Source organism: Heloderma suspectum, chromosome 4 (genome assembly GCF_057233095.1).
Source record: "Heloderma suspectum isolate Gila_16-S chromosome 4, 16-S_ref, whole genome shotgun sequence".
Classification (NCBI taxonomy): domain Eukaryota; kingdom Metazoa; phylum Chordata; class Lepidosauria; order Squamata; family Helodermatidae; genus Heloderma; species Heloderma suspectum.
In genome coordinates this window covers 247,347,714-247,367,920 of record NC_139461.1, presented here as the reverse complement: position 1 = coordinate 247,367,920, position 20,207 = coordinate 247,347,714, and the positions used below count along the sequence as shown (strand labels likewise).

General features: G+C 44.4%; 1 protein-coding gene across 1 annotated transcript; it reads left to right on the top strand.

Annotated features, from left to right (window-relative positions):
* The first annotated feature begins 1,687 nt into the window (after positions 1-1,687).
* LOC146348463 (chitotriosidase-1-like) lies at positions 1,688-19,409 on the top strand. Its single transcript, XM_084853163.1, has 11 exons — positions 1,688-1,770; positions 4,292-4,321; positions 6,307-6,508; positions 8,247-8,303; positions 10,178-10,343; positions 12,029-12,153; positions 12,377-12,467; positions 13,583-13,765; positions 15,620-15,736; positions 16,757-16,892; positions 18,722-19,409. Exons 1-11 carry the CDS (start codon positions 1,746-1,748, stop codon positions 18,955-18,957), a joined length of 1,368 nt encoding a protein of 455 aa, XP_084709289.1. The 5' UTR covers positions 1,688-1,745; the 3' UTR covers positions 18,958-19,409.
* Positions 19,410-20,207: the final 798 nt, after the last annotated feature.

Sequence of the window (20,207 nt, the reverse complement as noted above, 5' to 3'; positions counted from 1 at the left end):
GTATCCATCTATGTGACACCCTTTCATATACTGAAAGTGTAGTGAGGTCCTCAGTCCAATGCATTACAGGAGGTGAGTGTTTATCCTTCCAGTGTTGTAATAATATCAGTCTTTTAGCTGTCAAAGGGATATTAATTTGTTAATTTCCATGAAGCAGGTAAATAATTTAAAAGAGCGTGTACATCAGTGAATATTGAAGACTGTTCCGGTACAACATTTATCTATGTATTAACCTCCCCACAAGAAGAAGCAAAGTGCCAAAACATATGTTTAAAAGAGACATTAGCTGTATTACACCACCAGCAATTAGCCAAATGAGGCAATACCTTATTCAAGAAATGCAGCCTAAGATCCATAGACACAACAGATAGATGCCAAAGCGGCGATCCACTGATGAGGCATTTTGTGGCGGTGCCCACAGCAGTATCTCAAATTCCTAAATATGCCCACGGGTCCAAAAAGGTTGAGGACTGCTGCATTACAGGGTCTTAGGTCTTCTGTTTTAAAGCAGCTGCCATCTTCTCCATGCCACCACTATCTCAAACAGATTGCACAGGCATTGCAGTACATAGAGGAGCAGCCCTACCATGCTTGTTTCCATGCAGTGGCCGCTGAAAACATAGCACATGCCCATCTGCGATCTGTTTTAAATAGCAGTAGAATGAAGAATTGGACAGGGACAACATTCTAAGGCCTAAACAGCAGCAGTTGGGGGAAGCTGAGTAACCAAGCTATGCACCACAGCTACGATGGGGACCATAGCCTGAGCAGCCACATAGCAAGTCCCGCACCCACCCAAGCCAAATTGCCCTTGCCCAGTAAAAAACTATGACGTTACGTGGGAAGGGTCTCCATTGATCACAGCTTCAGTACCCTTCCCAGGTCCCTACAGTTTCCCCAGTCATTCCTAACCCCTGCTTCTTCGCCACTACTGCCCCTCAAACAGGGGCACTGCTGGGCACTTAAAGGATTTGGAGTCCGGGACCCATAGGACACAAATCTGCATAAAATCTGTATAGGATCATTTATTTCTATATATACAAATTTAGAAATAATTGCAAGAATTTATTTAAATTTGACAAGCGGCAAAGCCAGACAATTAATTTCTCATCAAAATCATCTCAAATAAAACCAATTAATTTTCACCCTGACCCAGATCATCCCAAACCAATGGGGGAAAGTGATTTTTTCTCAGCTTAATTGCCAAGCAGGGGAAGATTTGGCAGCATGGTGGGAGGTGGGGGGGATGTTGCTGCATATGGGAAAGGGAGAGTTAACCCTTCCCTCCCCAGCTGCAATCTTGAAAATTGCCCCCTGCATGGCAATTAAGCTGGGGGGGGGAACCTTAGATGGACACCTATAGACACTTGGCATTCTGCAGAATAGATCTGGGCTCCTGGAAAACAGATTTGGGGCTGGGGGCTCATGGGCTGAGGCCTAGCAATGCCCCTGACTGCCTTCCCTTTCCTGACCTTTGGGTCTGGCAGCATCCAAGCCTTGCATGTACCTAGTGACAGCCAGCAAAATAAGATTATGCTAAATCATTCATGAAGTTGCAATCCTCACCATGATAACCATCTTCTTGCAACATAGCATAATAACCACAGATGTCTGGGAAACACTATTTCAGCATCAGTCTCTCTGGTTGTGAGTAGATATAAATGCAACAGACAAGGTGAGCTGACCCAGGGTACAGAGATCTGCTTTCTTCAGAACAGGAGGATTGTGCCACATCTGCGCTCAGCATGGGCCGAGCATTCATTTCGGCAGGTAAGTTTGGAGTCAGTAGCATGTGTGTGTTAGATGTTATTGAATTGCATGGGTATTGAGGATTTAAGCCTCTCTTTGTATGCTGCTGCTGCTTCTCTACGAACAGCAGGCAGGGCAATGCCAACTATATAGTAGATCTTATCTAGGGAAGTAGATTTTAGACATCCAGTAATGATTCTACTTGTTTCATTCAAAGCAACATCAACTTGCCCAGCATGTGCTGATTGGTACCAAACTGGGCAGGCATATTCGCCAGCCGAGTGGCAGAGGGCTAATGCTGTAGTCTTAAGAACCCTTGGTTTAGCCCCCCAAGTAGTGCTCATTAATTTCCTAATGATGTTATTTCTTGAAAGCTGGGAAGTTTGGAAATCACTGAATAGGCTGCGCACGGGTGTAACAAGATCTAGAGATACTCTGAATAAATGGGGCTATCCGGTGATCTCTGCCCTATGTGACTGTGGAGACTTGCAGACAACAACACATATGTATACTTGCCCTTTGTGCCCTGACCAGTCAGCAGTGCACACATGAGGACCTTATGACAGCGCGACGGAACAGAACACAATTAATGTTGCTAGCTTTGGAGCAAGATTTGTCTAAATTTTATATATTTTAACTTCTACATCTTATATTTTAAATGTTATGTGCTATAGTATCTTTTTAATTGTGATGCTTCTGACACGAATAAATAAATAAATTGATTTGCTTTACTAGATTTCATTCTTTTAGATATTTGCTATTGTGCAATATACTCTTATGTCTGAGACTGGGAGGAAGGGGGACCAACTTATAGAACAACCTCCACATCAAAAGCTACCATTTTAAAATGATTGTGTTGCCCAACCTGTTTCTGCTGACAGGTTTGCAATATTAGCAAAAGTTATGGTGATGATGCAAAGGAAAACAAGGCTCCCCGTACTTTTAATAGGTGTGCCAAGTAGAACTGAGTGCAAAATGGCCCCTCAAATTTTGCCAGCCTCTCTGCAGGCAGAGAGGTTGGCGGGAATGTTTCATTGAGTTTCTCCAGGCGAACGAGAAATTCTCCAACAGTTTATCAGGGACGGGGCTCACCTGTTGCAGTGGGAGTTGTACAGCTTTCTGCTTTTCTCGAGGGGGGGTTGTTTGCTGCCTCTGCTAGGGAGGTACGAATCCCTTACCTCGTTCTACATGGGGGCATCTGCAGTGGGGGGGAGGCACTCCGTCCCTCCCCCCGGAATCCTCCCCAGCCAGCTTCGCTCCGCAGCAACTCCGCAGAGCTGCCAGCCAGGGCTGCCCACAGCCGGGCTTCCATCTGCTGCTGGGCTGCACCAGCCGCAAATGGCGGCCACCATAGTGGCCGCCATTTGCGTCCTTGCGGGGTCCATGATAGGCTACGTATATATTTACATAGCCTATCATGGCAAAAGGCAGGAATACAAATGGCGGCCGCTACGCCATTTGCGTCCCTGCCTTTTGCCATGATAGGCTACGTAAATATATACATAGCTTATCATGGCCTCCACAGGGACACAAATGGCGGCTGGTACGGGCTGGTAGTAAGAGCTTTAGGCTAAATATGCTGGTATTTTGGCCCCTCCCCCTTTGTCTTTGGTCCCGCCCACCACTGGAATGCGGCCCCTGAGAGCTTCTCTGAAATGGAATTTGGCCCTTGGGCTGAAAGAGGTTCAACACCCCTGGCTTAGACCAATAATTGATAAAAGCAGATCGAGCCCCTTTGTAACGTACCATATTTTGCTTGCCTTGCCTCATATGTACATAGAAGGTTTTGCCATTCTTGTTATCTGCCAACAGTGATTGCACTAATTCTTGATGGAAGATAAAGTAAAGCAATGCCATTTAATCACAAGTAATATTTAGCAGCTTTTAGGATATGTCAGATTAAATCAGAATGCACTAATTTTCACTTAAATGCCCCTAGATAATATATATGGAATGAAGTGAAATATAGCAAAGCAAAATGTGGTAGATTTCATGAATAATGGCATCTTCTCCTAATGTGGAGAAAGACAGGTGTAGAGCAGGCACATCTCCCACATTTATCTTGCATTTTGTATATTTTTGCAGATGTTATAAGGGATTGAATACCATCAGTATTGTATTTTATAATTATTTTCTTTTTGGCTGAACCTGTTATAAAATAGCAGGTTTTGACATTGTTCAGACTGTGTCGATTTAACTTGTCCTTACATGATGCTAGTGATTTTAGTTGTTAGGATATGTGTTTTGTGTTGGAGTTTTAGGGCACAATTCTATGCAAGTTTAGACAGAGAAAAGGCCTACAACTCCCAGCATGCACCAGCCAGATGGGGCATGCTGGGAGTTGTAGGCCTTTTTTCTGTCTAAACATGCATAGGATTGCGCCCTGATTCTATAAACCATTTTGAATTCATGTAGGAAAAGAGCTATAAATGTTAATAATCATGATGTTATTCCTCCTCCTCATCGTAGAATTAGCTAACTGGAAGGTACCAAAGAGGCCACCTTTCTGCCTAACTTGTCTTCCATGTTCGTTTTGCTCTAGGTTTTGCCATCTTGCTGTTTCTTCACTGCAGTAAGTAAATTTACTGCCCCATGAGTCCCCATTTCCTAATAAAATGTCAAGAAAACAGGGTTGTGTAAGGCATGGGTTTGTTGGCTCCCATTAAGACATTTCCAATCTAGTCAGCCAGACCCAGGCGCCACCGCCTGGCATCCTTGGGCAGCTGATGCCTGCCATATGACCTGTTTTTAGAAAATTCTGGATGGCACTCTGAGCAGCACACACCACCAGGCAACTGGGTCTAACCATTCTTTTAATTTCCCAGAATTTGCTGGGGAACATGGGCAGGAGGGTGCTGTTGCACTCATGTCCTGCTTGTGGGTTTCCCATGGGCAGCTGGTTGGCCACTGCGTGAACAGAATGCTGGACTAGATTGACCCTTAGTCTGATCCAGCATGGCTCTTCTTATGTTCTGACCTATTGTTGCTCTGGGGCATTGTGGGAAAATTAAATGATACTTAGACCCAACTGGCCAGCAGTCCTCTGAGCACTGCCATTGTAGCCAGGTAAGCTGCTACAGCCCACTGACAAAGGAGCGGGTCACCAGAGGACACATTTCCCGGGGCCTGCCCTCCCTGGCTAGAGCAATGTAGATATGGAGCAGAGGTGGCAGTGAGTGACTCCTTCTCGAAACCAAGGAACAAAGAGTGACCAAAGAGAAAACCTTCTGGAAGGCGGCACCCATACTTCCAGGCACTTATAATGAACTGAGAACTTTGCACAGTTCTACACAGTTAAGGAGAATTATTAGGACCAACTTCCAGCTTTGCCACTGTCATATGCCAGACAGCCATTGTACTGGCAGTGCCTAGCAAGACCCAGGAAGAAGGGCAGGGAGGGTGACAAAAACACAGGGAGACTGACGGGGTTAATAGACTGCCCACCGCTTTATTGGCTACAGCATGAATAGGACATTTGGCGAGGGCATAGGGCACAGATCCAGCCATCGGTCAGCCCACCTGCTGGCTGGTACACTCAGCCTGCTCCATGTGCTGGGTGCATGGTGCGGAACTCTGGTGTCAGGGCCCATGGCAGCAGAAGCTGCTCATATGAGCCCCTCCTGAGCCCCCAAGTGTGTGGCAAGGTCACCACCACCACCCTGTGCTAGGCTGGGTGTGGAAGCCATGCCTCTCCAAATCCCTGAAGACAATTCTCAGTGTAGGGCACGGGGAGCCCAATCCCGCTCCCCGCAACGAGATGGATGCAACCCAGTGCCTTCCATGCTGCAAAGCTGTGACAGATGAATCATCGTGAACTTTTTAACTGTAACTGCATAAATATGTATGCAAATATAATCTTGCTATAGGGAAGGCAAAAAGCTTGCATAGCTGAGCCAACGGCAGGCGCAGGTAAAATTCCTCCCCATCTCTATTAAACTGCAGCTAACATGCATTTCTAGCGCAATGGGTTGGTGGGTGGGGAAAAGTACAGTGTCAATGCCGGTGCTGCAGCTCAGTCCAGCTTAAATAGGACCAGGGTGGACCAGAGGGAGAGTCTTTCCCTCCGTTTCACCCCCAAAGTCCTGCCTCCCAGCTGGCCAATCCCAGTCCTGATTGACTCAGCCTTTCCCACCTCAAGCCAGCTGCAGGAAGCATCACAGTGCCCCCCGCTGTGCCCAACCCAGATGCTCCTCCCCTCTTTCCGCACCCAGTGTCCCTACAGTCTGTAACTCCCTGCTAAGTCAGGAGCTGTCGTACCTGAACCCAAAAATTAGAACAACTTGCTTCTTTATTTTCTCTGTGTTTTCCTATAATTCCCCCCCCCCCGAAAAATAACATTAGAACCAGCTCCAAACATGTTATTGACCCAGCAATTGCAGAACCTAAGTTGAAAACAGGAGCATGGATTTTCCTTGGTTTGAACTCACTGCAGTTTCAACTTGGCCCTTGATCATGTAAACATGCCCAAGGTTGATGAGACTTAAGGGCTATCATCTCAGGATAAATTTTTGTGTCCACAATCTATGATGTCTTTTACATGCAGTCTCATTTCCACAGGCTCCGCTTTCAAGCTGGTTTGCTATTTCACCAACTGGGCTCAGTACAGGCCAGACAAAGGGAAGTTCTTCCCTACAGCCATTGATCCAAATCTGTGCACTCATCTCATCTATGCATTTGCGGGAATGGAGGACAACAAGATCAAAATGCTGGAATGGAACGACAAGGAACTGTACCAGGATTTCAATAATCTCAAGAAAAAGTATGGAGAAGGATGGGGTGGAAAGAGGACTTTCTGGAGATCCCTTGAACCAGGATCCTACAATGCTCCACTTTTCTGATAATACAGAAATGAACATAAGAGTTGTACAGAGTTAGCTTAATGAAAATGGAAGGGGAAATTGTGGTCAAGCCAACCCCCTCACATAATGCAGTAGCATCCATATAGACTCATCAGGACCAGCCCTACCACTGGGCAAACTGAGAGACCTGTTTCAGGCCGTTGATTTTGGGTGTTATGAAGGGCAGGAAATTGTTAGTTATTTAATTCATTTTAATCTATTTTTACTCCCAGAGAGGGGGATGCTTGTGAGATTTTCTGCCTGAGGTGCCAACTTGAGTAGCTTTGGGTAGTATACACCATTACTTGGGACAGAGTGCCATTTGTTGATCCACCTCAGGCAGCAAATTGTCTTGTGCTATGCCAGATCATCATCTTTTTTTTCATCACAATACGAAAGACAATGCAAGTGTCCCTATGACCCCCTCATGTGTTAATTGGAGATGTGAAGGAGGAACCCCACTCTGATGTGCCAGCTGACCACATCCTTCCAATTCACGAGAAATCAGGCTGTGCCTTCTTTGCGATCAAGAACCCCGCCTGGGCCAATTAGGTTTCCTATTTGTGAGGAAGAACCCTCAATGCCTACAGCTGTACATCCCTGAGGTCAGTGGTGGCTTCTGGTTTTGGAGGCTCCTTGGGTAAGCCACCCTCAATAGGGCCCTCTTCCTCCTTACAGGCATTGTCACCAGCTCCTTCTCTTCCTCATCATTGCCACCATGTGCTTGCTTGCCAGGCAGAGAGCCAATTAGCAAATAGGCAGTGGCATCTACCACTCTTCCTTCTCACTGCCATTGTTGCCTGGACTAGGGCAAGCGGAGGGTGAATAAGCAGATTGCAATGGTGAAGAAGAGGAGGAGAAAGTCCAGGGGGCTCTTGTCAGTAGGCCCTCCGCTGGGGTGTGGGCCCAGCTTCTAAGAAAGGGATTCCTTGTCCACCCTATCCTCCCACTCTATAGCTTTCTTTCCAGTTGGATTAATAAACTGGATAGCTGAGGTTCACTGCCTCCTAGAGTACACAGTGAATGGCCCCAGACAATCAACAAATGGGTGTGGCTGGAGATATCCCAGACATCTTTGTTCGTGTAGGTAGGGAGCTGTTATTTCAGGATAACAACTCCAAAAGGTCTTATTTTTGATTGTGTGAACTGGCCTACAATGGGAGCTTGCATTCTACAGCACTGGAGGGTTTTCTTTGGTTCAGAGTGACTTCTGTCATAATCCATACATTCACTCCAGCTCAAAGCATTGCACATGGATCAGCTGGGGCTGTGTACATGGAGCCCTTTCAAAAAGATTAAACTCCCTCTAATCAGCTTTTTGACAGGAAAGGTGAAGCAGGAAAGGCTGGATCCAGCCCCACTCTCTCTGCTCTTCTTGAACACTGAAATGGGGGGATTTTAAGTTGCTGGGTTTTTAAAGTGCTCCGCTTGCAGCCCCAGGTCTGGACTGGAAAGGAAACCACACGTGTAGGATGCTTTTGTGCATTCTGTTTCCCATCTAGCTGAGAAGGATATGCATGGAAACATGCTCCTGTAGTGCTCCAAGTTCGATCAGGGCAAATGAACTTTACCCAGTATGGATAGATGCATTTGCCATCTTAGCTGTACAGGATGAGAAAATTGAACTCTACTCATTGTTGTTTTCCCCCTCTTGTCTAGGAATCCAAAACTGAAGACGCTTTTAGCCATTGGTGGATGGACTTTTGGTAGTGCAAAGTAAGACATGCGGAACTTTATCATGGGTAAACAACATATAGCTTCTGTCCCGCAATAGTTTCTGTGCAACTTGCAGGGTCCTATTGGAATCCTAGAATCCCAGTTTTCTTTCTTTTTTTAAAGTTAAATTTCTAACTTTCATGGATGTAGATTAAAAAAAAAATGGGTGGCAAAATGTTAAAAGGTCAGGAAGGAGGAATCCTGTTTTTAAAAATTCCAAATATGTGCAACTCTGTTTTTTTCTTGCTGTACAAAGCAGTGGAGGCTGGTGGCTCCGATTTCGGTGGGGCTGTGCATCCATTCTGGGTTTCAGTCAGAACCAGCCAGGACTCTAAAGGAGATATCCAAGGTGCTGAACCCTATCCTCAAAATAGGTTCAGAAGCTTGGATAACTCCTTTAGAGTTCTGGCTGATTCTGACTGAAAACCAGAGCGGATTTATAGCCCCACTGAAATTGGAGCCACCCACCTCCACTGATACTAACGCCAACAGTTTCAGGGGAAATTAAAGGCAGCATGACTATGAAATGGAGATGTTGAGAAATATGCACATTAGCTCTAATCTTCCATCTCATGATATATTTCTCATGTTTAATGCTGAAAATGTTGCCGCTGATGGTAGCCTTTCTGATTTATCTAGGAAATGCATTAAAGTTGGAACATTAACTCTGGGGAAAAAAGGAGGCATGTTCTCAGAATTAACCCACACTGTGGATTACTTCATTCTCTTCCCCTGCCCCCCCCCCCACTTTCCCATCCATTCTCTGGAGACCATTCAGAGCAGTGGTATACTTTACAGAAGCAAAGAACACAAAGGAAAGAGGGATTGAGCTACAGTATTTCTCCTGTGGTGTCACAGAATAAAATGAAAAAGCTGTTCTTGCATCACAGATCCTATCACACCACTGCTTGATTTGTCTCCAAGCACCAATTATAGATATCTGTTTCAGTGCGTAGAACTCAGCAGGCAGGGAGGGGAGGTTTAAACTTTCCCATCCCTCCCTGAGTGCCAAAATGTCTGTGTGTGTGGCGGGGCGTGGGGGGGGGGGAAGCATGTGTGCCAATATGCACTTATACTGCCCCTGCCCCCCCACCCCCCAGCTGACACTGGATGTGGCCCTAGGGGTTGAAAAGGCTGCACACCCCCGCAGAATACCAATAGTTGCAATCCTTCCACATCAAATCCTCTATTTTGTTATTCACAGTCTTCAGAGAGCACTTACAATTTATGATTATTCCATTCTTGCTTAATGAAATACATTGACACAAAGGAATAATAAATGCTGCCATAGAAAATAGATGGGCAAAAATGAAAATTTAGTGTGGATGTTGTCGTGGAGAAGAAGGTCATGTATGGTTACATGGTCAGAAATACATGCTGGAGGTTCCAGAACCCTACTCTAAATGTAGCAAGTAATGGAACCAGAAAAATAAAAAGTTGCAATTAGGATATGGAAATAAGAGAGTTTAGCCTAAACCTGGTTAGAGTACATATTTAATCAGGCTGTAAAATTTGGGTTTTAAAGTTTTGTTTTTAAAAAATAGAATATTGTTTGGAACTAAGATTAAAATCTAGAACAAGGGTAAAGGAAGTTTAACTATACGTACAGAACACGTTGTACAGAGCAATGTGACTCTGCAGTAAAGCAAAGAACAGCAAATCAGAAGATTAAGACCAAAATTAAAAGCATGCTAGAAGGAAAACAATGTCTTTGGCATCTACCTGAAGACTAAAAAAGAATGGTCTGGTGGATCTCCATGGGGAAGGTATTCTGCAGTCTTGGTACCATCACTGAAAAAAACATGTCTCGGACACAAAGTAAAACAAATGTTATCTTTTTGGCTTGGATTACTCATATGTTACTTCCGTGCTAGGTTCTCTGCCATGGTGGCTACTCCCGCCAATCGACAGACATTTATTCTCTCTGCCATTTCATTCCTGCGCACATACGATTTCAATGGCCTAGACCTTGATTGGGAGTATCCTGGAGCCAGAGGGAGCCCCGCAGAAGATAAAATGCACTTCACTTCTTTGATTCAGGTACAATAAAACCCAGCACATGACTAGAAAATGACAGCCACGAGTTTCTGGCTGCAAAGTTTTCTAGTGGCAAATTCTATGCACAGTAATAGGTGGCAATTAAAAGGAGCATCCAGAAGAGTTGCAGAGACAGAGAAGATGAATGCCATTTTCTCAGTGAAAGGGTTGAATCAAGTCACAACATTTCGAGCCCTGAATTGCAGCCTGGGGCCAAGGTGTAGTGAATCATTAGATTCCAAAATGCAATACAGAGATGCAGTTTTCTATCATAAACCAAGGAAATGATCAATGATCCAAAGAAATGATCAATGAAGAGCAGGGGCAGTGGCATAGTGGTCAATATTGCAATGCAGGCACTCATTATGGCAGTCCCCATAGCCACACCCCCAAGAAGAGTCCAAAAATGCAGCCAGCTGTGTTGATCCATATCACCAAACCAGTTCTAGCAGTTTTCATGTTCACTAGGATCAGGTCTTGGGTCTTAGTTGGCCATTCAAAACCAAGCCACCCCAAAATACTCTACATTACAACAATATATTCACCTTTTCTATACGAGGCTGTTAATCGTTGTATCTACTTTTGGTTTCATCAGAGAATTGAGCTCTGAGCTCTACACAAAGAGTTTTTCCTTTCCTGATTTTCTGCTGCATAACCTCTAGCTGGCGCTGTGCTATAGTGGAATAGCACAAATACACAAGTAGTTCTTTCATTGTCAGAAATAATAGCCCATTTTCCCTGCTCTAAAAAAAGGGGAAAAGTGCTCTTAAAAAACAGAAGTGAGACTGGAGGGTCACAACGTCATCTAAAGAACCTGTAAAGAACCATGAGTAAGGAATCACGAGTGTGCAATAAATGGCTCATGTAGAAAAGCTCATTGTTGCTGGAAAACTCAATTTCCCCCCCAGCTGCAGTGAGGAGTGGAGCAGGGAAGACTGAGGGGGGTGGCAGGTGATGTCATCATCCCTGGAAATAAAAAGGTCACGATGTGAACCCTGGCTCTCTACAACACTGAGCAGGGAAGTGAAGTGATAGGTAGTAGCAGGGCAGGAATGAGACGATAAAAGAAAGAAAACAGACTCAAAATACAAAATTAAAACATCTAAAATTAGATTATAACAATATGAAACCCTAGCTGGTCAATCAGGGAAGGCTTGTTTAAATAAAAATGTCTCCCGCAGGTACCAAAAATCAAGCAATGTCAGTGCCTGCCTGACATCAACCATATACTCACCACACCACCTTCTGAGTACTCCCTGCTTGCTTTGACAGTTGCACCATATAGTCATTTGTTTGATTGGGAGGCAACTGAGGCTTCAGAAAACTGAACTGAGGCTCTGCCTCATCAGGTCTGAAACACAGTGTGTCTTGTCCAAAGGGGACCAAAGCAAAGCAGCTCCCTATTCAAACCAGGTTCTGAAGCTAGTTTTTTCTCTGTACATACCCCTAATAAAGACCACACCCAATGTGGAACAGGAGGCTAAAGGTCTCTTTAATAAAAAGTATAAGGAACCAGCATCCTGTATTTTCAACTACCTTGGACACCATAGTGGTCTGCATGTTAAGTCACATCTGCACATTTCTGCTTTGTTTCTATTTGTCTTCTGCTCTATTTGGATTTCCCTTTTTCAAATAAAAACAAAAGCAAAGCTAATTTTGTTGTTGTTCAACTCAACTATTTGACTTAGGAAATGGTGGAAGCATTCCAGGCAGAAGCCAAACGGACAGGAAAGGAAAAGCTGTTGCTGACGGCTGCTGTGGCAGCTGGGAGGCAAATCATTGACAGTGGCTATGAAGTTGGCAAGATCTCACAGTGAGTATCATCGGACAAATATGAACCAAAGGGGAAAAGCTATGCAGGACATGACTCACAAGCAAGCATGCTTGCATTTTTAAACCAGTTCAGTCCATTAATGCAAACTTCAGTGATTGTCAAATCATACCTGGTAGTCACATAGTTAGTTGTGATGCAGCCATTCAGGATTCTTATATTAGACGTCAAATAAACATGTTGGTATCTCCCCCCACTTTTCTAGGTCTCTGGACTTTATTAATCTCATGACGTATGACTTCCATGGATCTTGGGAACATGTTACAGGTCATGTCAGTCCTCTGTACCCTGACACGGTATGTGGTAAATGCTTCTTAGCCCATCCCAGTCTCTTAAACTGTGAGCTAGGGAGGTGCTCAAAGATACAGAGCCAGGTTCGAACTGGCAATGTGTATGGGTTACATGTTACAATGATTAAAACAGTATGTTTTTCAAGAGAAAAAGTAATTCTGAACACCTCAAACTGTATCACAATGACCCGGTTTGCATGTCATGGCAGCAATTCCTGGTGTGTGCTGATCATTTCCACTTTCATTTAACAACCCAGGAACGCCCTGTACACTTAAAGCTCTTTTACATTGTATAGTTTTAGAATTAATATGTATTCTTTTATAAAAGAAAAAAAGGATTGTAAGACTCCCTGAGCCATGATGAAGGAGGCACCATGTTTCACCTGTACTTTAAGCTCAGCGATGGATGTGGGTGAAAGTTTGTTCCAGAAGAATGCCATAGTGCTTTCCTAGTACTTCATACCTTAGTCATAGATTATTATGTCCCCCTTTCTACCATAGCATACCTAGTCTTCCCTTCCCAGCTGGTGACATGGCTGGGATCCAATGGACTGTGAAGGGCAAGTGGAGGTTGGTGGCTCCAATTTGGGTGGAGCTGTGAATCCATTCTGGGTTTCAGTCAGAACCAGCCAGAACTCTAATTTTGAGGACAGAGTTCAGCACTTTAGGTAGCTCCTTTAGAGTTCTGGCTGATTCTAACCGAAACCCAGAATGGATTCACAGCCCCACCGAAAAAGGCCACCAGCATCCACTGTGAAAGGCTGCAGCTGGAAAGGGAAACTGACGGTCTCTGCCTCCAGAACTGGAAGCACCTCCCACTTATGGATGAGTCCCTTTGGGTCCTGGCCAGTATACTAAGGCTACTGGGAAACCGTAGGTCTGTGGCATATAGCAGCCTTCCCCCATAGGTTGCTATCCCGATATTGTGGACTTCAACTCACACCAGCCCCAACCAGCCTGGCCAGTGGTCAAGAATGCTGGAAGTTGTGGTCCAAAACATATGGAGGGCACCAGGTGCAGGAAGGCTGGCGTAAGGGTTTGGCGCAACAGCAGGAAATGCTCTGAATATCAAAACTAGTGGGGATTGAAGTCATGCTTGCTCTCTTTCTTTCTTCATCAAGGACAATGCTGTGCAGTACTGGAAGAGCAAGGGAGCACCGGCTGAAAAGATCATCATGGGAATCCCTGCCTATGGGCGATCCTTCACCCTTTCTTCCTCACAAACTGGGGTTAATGCGCCAGCCTCAGGGCCTGGGACAGCTGGACCGTACACAAGGGAGGCGGGATTCCTGGCCTATTATGAGGTAGGCTATAGCTATACTTAGGCTGCAGTGGAGGCTGGTGGCTCCGATGTCAGTGGGGTGGTGAATCCGCTCTGGATTTCAGTCAGAACCAGTCAGAACTCTAAAGGAGCTATCCAGGGTTGTGACTGGTTCTGACTGAGACCCGGAGTGGGTTCACCGCCCCACAGATATCAGAGCCACCACCCTCCACTGATAGGCTATATAGTGGAGTGTGCAGAGGGAGATGAGAAGGGCAGGGCCCCACTTCTTCAAGCAGTGAGACTTTGCAGAGGCACAGCGCTTTCCCAAATTGGTTTCCTTTAGAAGGGAGCCACTGAAGACCTATTGGTGCTTTGTAAGATTTGTGTTTCTTTAAAAAATATACCGGCTGAAGGTAGATGGAAACTAGAAATGCCGCTTAAACACCCCAGTAGATGTCCCGCAGTTCACTGTTCCCACAACAGATCTGCAGGGAAAGGCAGCCCTGATGCTCCTAGCTTACAGAGTCCCCAAAATTCTGCTCTGCCTGTCTCTATTTCTACATGTAGCTTTTAACCCTGTCTGTCTCTGTTTCTACATGTAGCAGGGCTGGGGGTAGGGAGGTAGCCCCCTCCCTCCCTCTCTGATTGGTTTTTCCTATTCTGAACATCCCAGAGTGGTCCTGAATAAAGAAACAAATGCCTAAGAATTATCTCCCATAGAAACACATCTAGTGCTGTGCCAACCTCCCCCATAAACAGAGAGAGAGAGAGAGAGAGAGACGGGGAGAGACTGACTCACTTTCACAGGGCCATTTGTAGGCCATGGATATAGGAGGGGCATTTTCAGCAACTATCTTGGACGTGTGTGAAATTGATTCATTTGCAGAGAGCAGTGGGGGAGGGGGCTTACTATGATAAGTTGAGGTGGCAGAGGGATTTTACATCTTACCTTCTATAACGAAAAACTATGTCGCAACCTATAACCTCCAATCATTACCCCAGCAGCATTCCTCTTTCCCACAGAACAGCCCAGTGGGAATGATACTATGCCATAAAGCAGTGGCAAAGCTTTCTGATAAGAAGAGAAACTGGGAAAATACCTCTGCCACCTTCTCTTATCATAGTAAGCCCCACCCCCATCAGCCCTTAAAAAAATTAGTCCATTTCACTTACCCCTGAAAAACATATCCCTTTTCTCATCTCCTTTTTGCACCCCGCTCCCCCAAATTTGTCTGAAAAGTCTCCAGTGAAAACTTCAGCCCAGTGTTGGAGCAACATCATTGGGTTATCCTGGGCTATTAATGCTCCCTTGTCAAGTCCAAGACTCTGGCCAGGTGTTGCCTTAAGGCAACCCACAGTGATAGTTCTATTCACAGATATCTCATAGTAAATCCATAACAATATTTTAAGTAGATCAAAATACATATTCCTATTTCTGTTTATTTGTATGGAGTAGGAATTTAGAAAGTTGCTTTATAGCAGGTCAAACTATTGTCCACCTAGCCCAGTATATTCTACTCTGAGTGGTAGTGGCTCTCCAGCGTCTTTGGCAGAGGACTTTCCTAGCACTGGCTACCTGATGATGGTGATGGTGATGGTGGTGGTGATGATGATCTGAAGAGGGAAGCTTCTGCATTGGCTCTACAGCTGAGCTATCCTCAAGCCAGCACCCCTTCCCTATCATGGGATCTCTTTACACAACATTTTAGAGAAACATTAAACCCTGCTCTATTCTACTGACTTAAAAAGCACCTCATACAGACAGTCCTCTTCCTACTTCTAAGCTTGTCAGATATTGCAACAGTCTCTGATTTCTAAAGCTCCACAATGGTGAAATACTCAGACCGCACCTGCATCTGGCAATATGGCCCTAACACAATACCTTTTGTTTCAGATCTGTGCCTTTAAAAAAGGTGCCACCACAGTAGTGATTCCAGACCAGAAGGTTCCATATTCCTTCAAGGGAAACCAGTGGATAGGATACGATGATGTGGACAGCATTAAAAATAAGGTACAAATTATATTTATGTTTATTTTTAAGAAGCTTCTAGTGGACCTCAATAAATGTTATGCTTAGGAAATACTAGATGGGAGACATGCTAGCAAGATAGGCTGCTAATGGGCCAATCTTTATGTCAAAGATAGATTCCTATACTGAAGGCAATTCTCTGCAGGAATGACAATATCGTAAAGGTGGGGTTTTCACTGCATGTACACAAGTAGCCATGCTTTCCCAGTGCATATATACATAGCAAAATGTCGAATGTTGTCAAGCATCATGATTTATGTTGTTTACTATAAAAGAGAGCATACTATGAGATGACAGGGATCTTCAGACCTCCGGATACTACAACTACAGGATCCCAGTGGACAACCAGTTGCTGCAAAGCTGCTTTCCAGAATTCATTCCTTTTATTAAATTTCTATACTGCCCAATAGCCAAGGCTCTCTGGGCAGTTTACAAAGATTAAAAGACATTAAAAATACATTATAAAACCATTTACATACAAATACGTAAACGAACAGCACACACAGAGACACACATGTATCTAAAACCATTTTAAACAGTCAACAGAAATGACTGAAGGCATGTCATAAACTGAAAATGAAGTGCTCTGAATTTTATTGATTGATTCTATTTAGCTACCTTTTCAACTTGTGGAAGTGCTCAAGATGACAGATAAATATCAACACAGAAATTAAAAGCCACAGATTTCCCTTTTAAATTGCAGGAAGATAGATATTTTTCAAACCCATGGGTGGGTCTGATAGTGCACAACCATGGAGCCAGGCTGGAACCATATACATTGCTCTAGCATTATTAAAGGGCTGGATGCGCCCAATCTCATCTGATCTCGGAAGCTAAGCAGGGTCACCTCTGGTTAGTACTTGGATGGGAGACCGCTTGGGAATCAGGCTTCCTGCACTGAGCAGGGGTTGGACTCGATGGTCCTGTAGGCCCCTTCCAACCCTATGATTCTATTATTCTATTCTCATGAGCCTTTGAATCCCTGTTTTCTGTTTTCCTCAGGTCAAATATTTGAAGCAAAACAATCTGGGAGGTGGAATGGTGTGGGCCATGGATCTTGATGACTTCAACAATTCTTTCTGTAATCAAGGAGCATACCCACTTCTTCAGACTCTAAAGAGAGAGCTGGGCTCTACAGGTTAATCACATATCTTTATACTTATTTTCCTTGAAACTATCACTCAGTCACAAGGCCTGTGGGGAACCACATATTTACCCAACACTCTTACTTCACTGGTATTTACCGTTACATAGCAAAGTCAAGACTAGTAGCTGTATCAATGATATAAGAACAAAACCAGACAAGATTTCTGTGAAAAGGGAAGTGTCTCTGTTGAAGCAATGTCCAAGTCTCCATTTGCATTTCGGTTGTGATTTAATTTACTTGTAGGTCTTAAAACACCTCTCAAGTGGTGCACTTTCATCTTTCTTGTTCTCTTCATGTAACACATGGCTGGCTGGGAGATGCTGGGAGCTGTAGTTGAACACATCTGGAGAGCACCACATTGGGGACGGCTGCACTAGGGAATAAATTATCCGGGCTGTATAAAACTAAAGGCCTATCTAGACTAGCAGCCCATTTCCAACAGTGGCCAACCAGATGCCCCTATAGGAAGTCCACAAGCAGGACATGAGGGCACAAGACCTCCTGCACTGTGGTTCTCCAGCAACCCTCCAGGAATTGTGGCATGCTGCCTCTGATGCTGGAGGTAATATACAGCCACCATGACTAGCAGCCATTGATAGCCCGCTCCTCCACAAATTTGTCTAATCCCCTTTTAAAGGCTTCTAAGTTGGTGGCCACCTTGTGAAAGTGAATTCCATAGTTTAACTATGTTCTGTGTGAAGAAGTACTTCTTTTTGTCTGTCCTGCGACTCCTACTGGATGAGCCCCAATGTATTCTTCTAGTATTATAACATTAGAGTTAGCAAAACTTCTTTCTATTCACTTTCTCTTCTGTATGAGCATTTTGCTTTCCTCCAATGGAGAAGGGTTGTTGTTTTCTAAAGTACCAGCCCTAAAACATGTATACTCGGTAATAAAACACACTGAGTTCAATGGGAAGGAATTTACTGCAGCCAAACAGTCTTTCTAGTAAGACAGCAATACACCACTTCTCCACACCAAATTTCCCCCATCTCCTTTCTACTGAAATCAATGTGGCAACATTTTTGTGACTCATTTAAAAACCCCATTAAATTTCAATGACATGTAAGCAGTGTTTGTTTGTTTGTTTGAAACACGTATACCCCAACTTTCTTCAGCTGAGCAATTAGGGGCACAATCCTATGGGGATAGTCGTCCGCCTCCAAACTTGGAGGTGACCAACTATCCAATGCAGGGCAGGCGGAGCACGGAGGGGGTCTTCTCCTCTGCACTCCAGCTGCCCTGCCTTTGCGGCTAGACAGCTGATTTTGGCTGTCTAGCCAGGGCATCTCAAAGTGGAGGCAAGGAGGCTGGACAGCACAGAGGAAGCATTGTAATGGTGCTTCCATGGCCCCCTCCCTTCCCCGCCCCAGGAACGACCCCTTTCCTCCCACTCTGCACTGCTCTTACGAGCGCGGAGCAGGGGACAAACCATGCCACCTACGAGGCAGCAGGGGAGAGGGCAGGGAGGCGGTTTTCTGGGAACCGACCCCGGAGCGCTGGCTGGCTCCAAGGTCAGCTCCCAGAAAATGAAAAATCCTATGGCTGTGTAGCCATTCTCTAGCAGCCATAGGATTGCACCCTAAGGGCATATTTTCATTACAGACTTAAATTTGTAGGCGCATTGAAAAAATCAGTGTGAACAGAACTCTGTATGTGGCATAAGCATGCAAAGGACCATGTCTGTATGAGGCATCAGAGGCTAGTTATCAGTGCAAGCAGCAACAACCATGCTGGAAACAATTGCAAAAATCAACTCCTAGATGTTTATATTTTAAAGATATCTATAGCCTGAACTATTCATATGATTCTTCTGGCAGGCCTAGCTCCGCCCCTCAGACCTCCAATTCCGGATGAAGCTTCAAACCCTGATCCACCACAGACCGTTTCTCCTACAGCAAGCAGCTTTTGTCTTGATAAGGCTGATGGAATCTATGCTAATTTGCAAGACACCACAATGTACTATTTATGCTCCAACAAGATCACTTTCAACATGCCTTGCCCTGCAGGGCTGACTTTTGACAATCAGTGCAAATGTTGCAATTATCCTCAATGAAGCACTTCCCATACAGATGGACTCCAAAGATGGACACATTTCATTTTAATGAGAGCTAATGTCATTGTCTCTATATAAAACTATCCATATATCTCCAGTGCATTCACCCGCACATTTCCCCAACTCCTAATAAATGAAGTGATGTTATCCATTAATACCTTACATCAGTATACAAACAACCAAGGTATTAGCACACCCTTCCCCAGCCTGGCACTTTGCAGGGTTTTTTTTTACTACAATCCCCATCAGCCCCAGCCAGCACGATCAATTATTGGGTGATGGGATTTGTAGTCCAAAACATCTAGAGAGCACCAGGTTGGGGAAGGCTGTATTAGCAATTCATCGTGGTCTTCTTAGACTAATAGGTGTTGTCATTCATGCTGTCCTTGCTTCCTACTTTGTTTTTTAAAAAATGTATCAGAAATAAACGCATTTCAAATCACAGGAGTTATACACTTCTTTTGTTGCATCGAATACAACAGGCCAAAGGCTTTGTGAAACTACTGTAACACTAAACAATACTGACTAGTCCTAAAATGTGTTTCAAACTAGTTACTGGCTCAAATAACAATGTGCTGACTAAGCAAGCATTTTTTAAAAAAAATCAAGCCTAGAATCCAAAAGACTGACATTTCCCCTATTGCTTTAGGCCTTTTAGTAACTTATGATCCTTCGCTCTGAATGATGAACACTTGTTTCTGGTATTGTGTATTATTAAGTGCATGGCATCTGTAACAATAGATGGTGCACTACACTTTTCTTACTAATACTCATCGATATTTTACTGGATAGTTGTTTCCTTAATCTGAGTGTGCCAACCATATCCTTGAGGTTTGTGTTGCTATGATTGAATATTCTTTCCCTTAAAGCCAAACTACCTGCGACACAGAAGACCTGTGATTAGCCTCCCAATGGTTGTTTGCTTTTTGTTTTTTTTAACCAAAATGCAGAGTTGGATGCTTGTGGGTCTAATTGCAGCCATGCTGTGGGGTGGAGGATTGCTTAATTTTTGCCCCACAAGTCGTATTTGCAATTAAAACTCTTTCTCCCTGGCCCCTATCATGCTACTTTCCCACCAGCAGGGGAGAAAATGCAGGATACTTTGAGGCAGCATTTCAGTTTTTAAAAAATCAAGAGATTAATTAATCATGGTTCTTCTGTGCCATGTGTGGTTGGCCTTTAACAAACGTTAAATCACTTTGGTAGAGAGACTTGCTGCTGACTTGAACCCAGACCAGACTTTCCCAATG

Excerpts from the sequence above, each read along its gene's own strand:
- LOC146348463 (XM_084853163.1), top strand. The coding sequence starts at position 1,746 with ATGGGCCGAGCATTCATTTCGGCAG. Across the intron at positions 6,509-8,246 it reads TTCAATAATCTCAAGAAAAA|GAATCCAAAACTGAAGACGC; the intron begins GTATGGAGAAGG and ends CCTCTTGTCTAG. Across the intron at positions 8,304-10,177 it reads TGGACTTTTGGTAGTGCAAA|GTTCTCTGCCATGGTGGCTA; the intron begins GTAAGACATGCG and ends CTTCCGTGCTAG.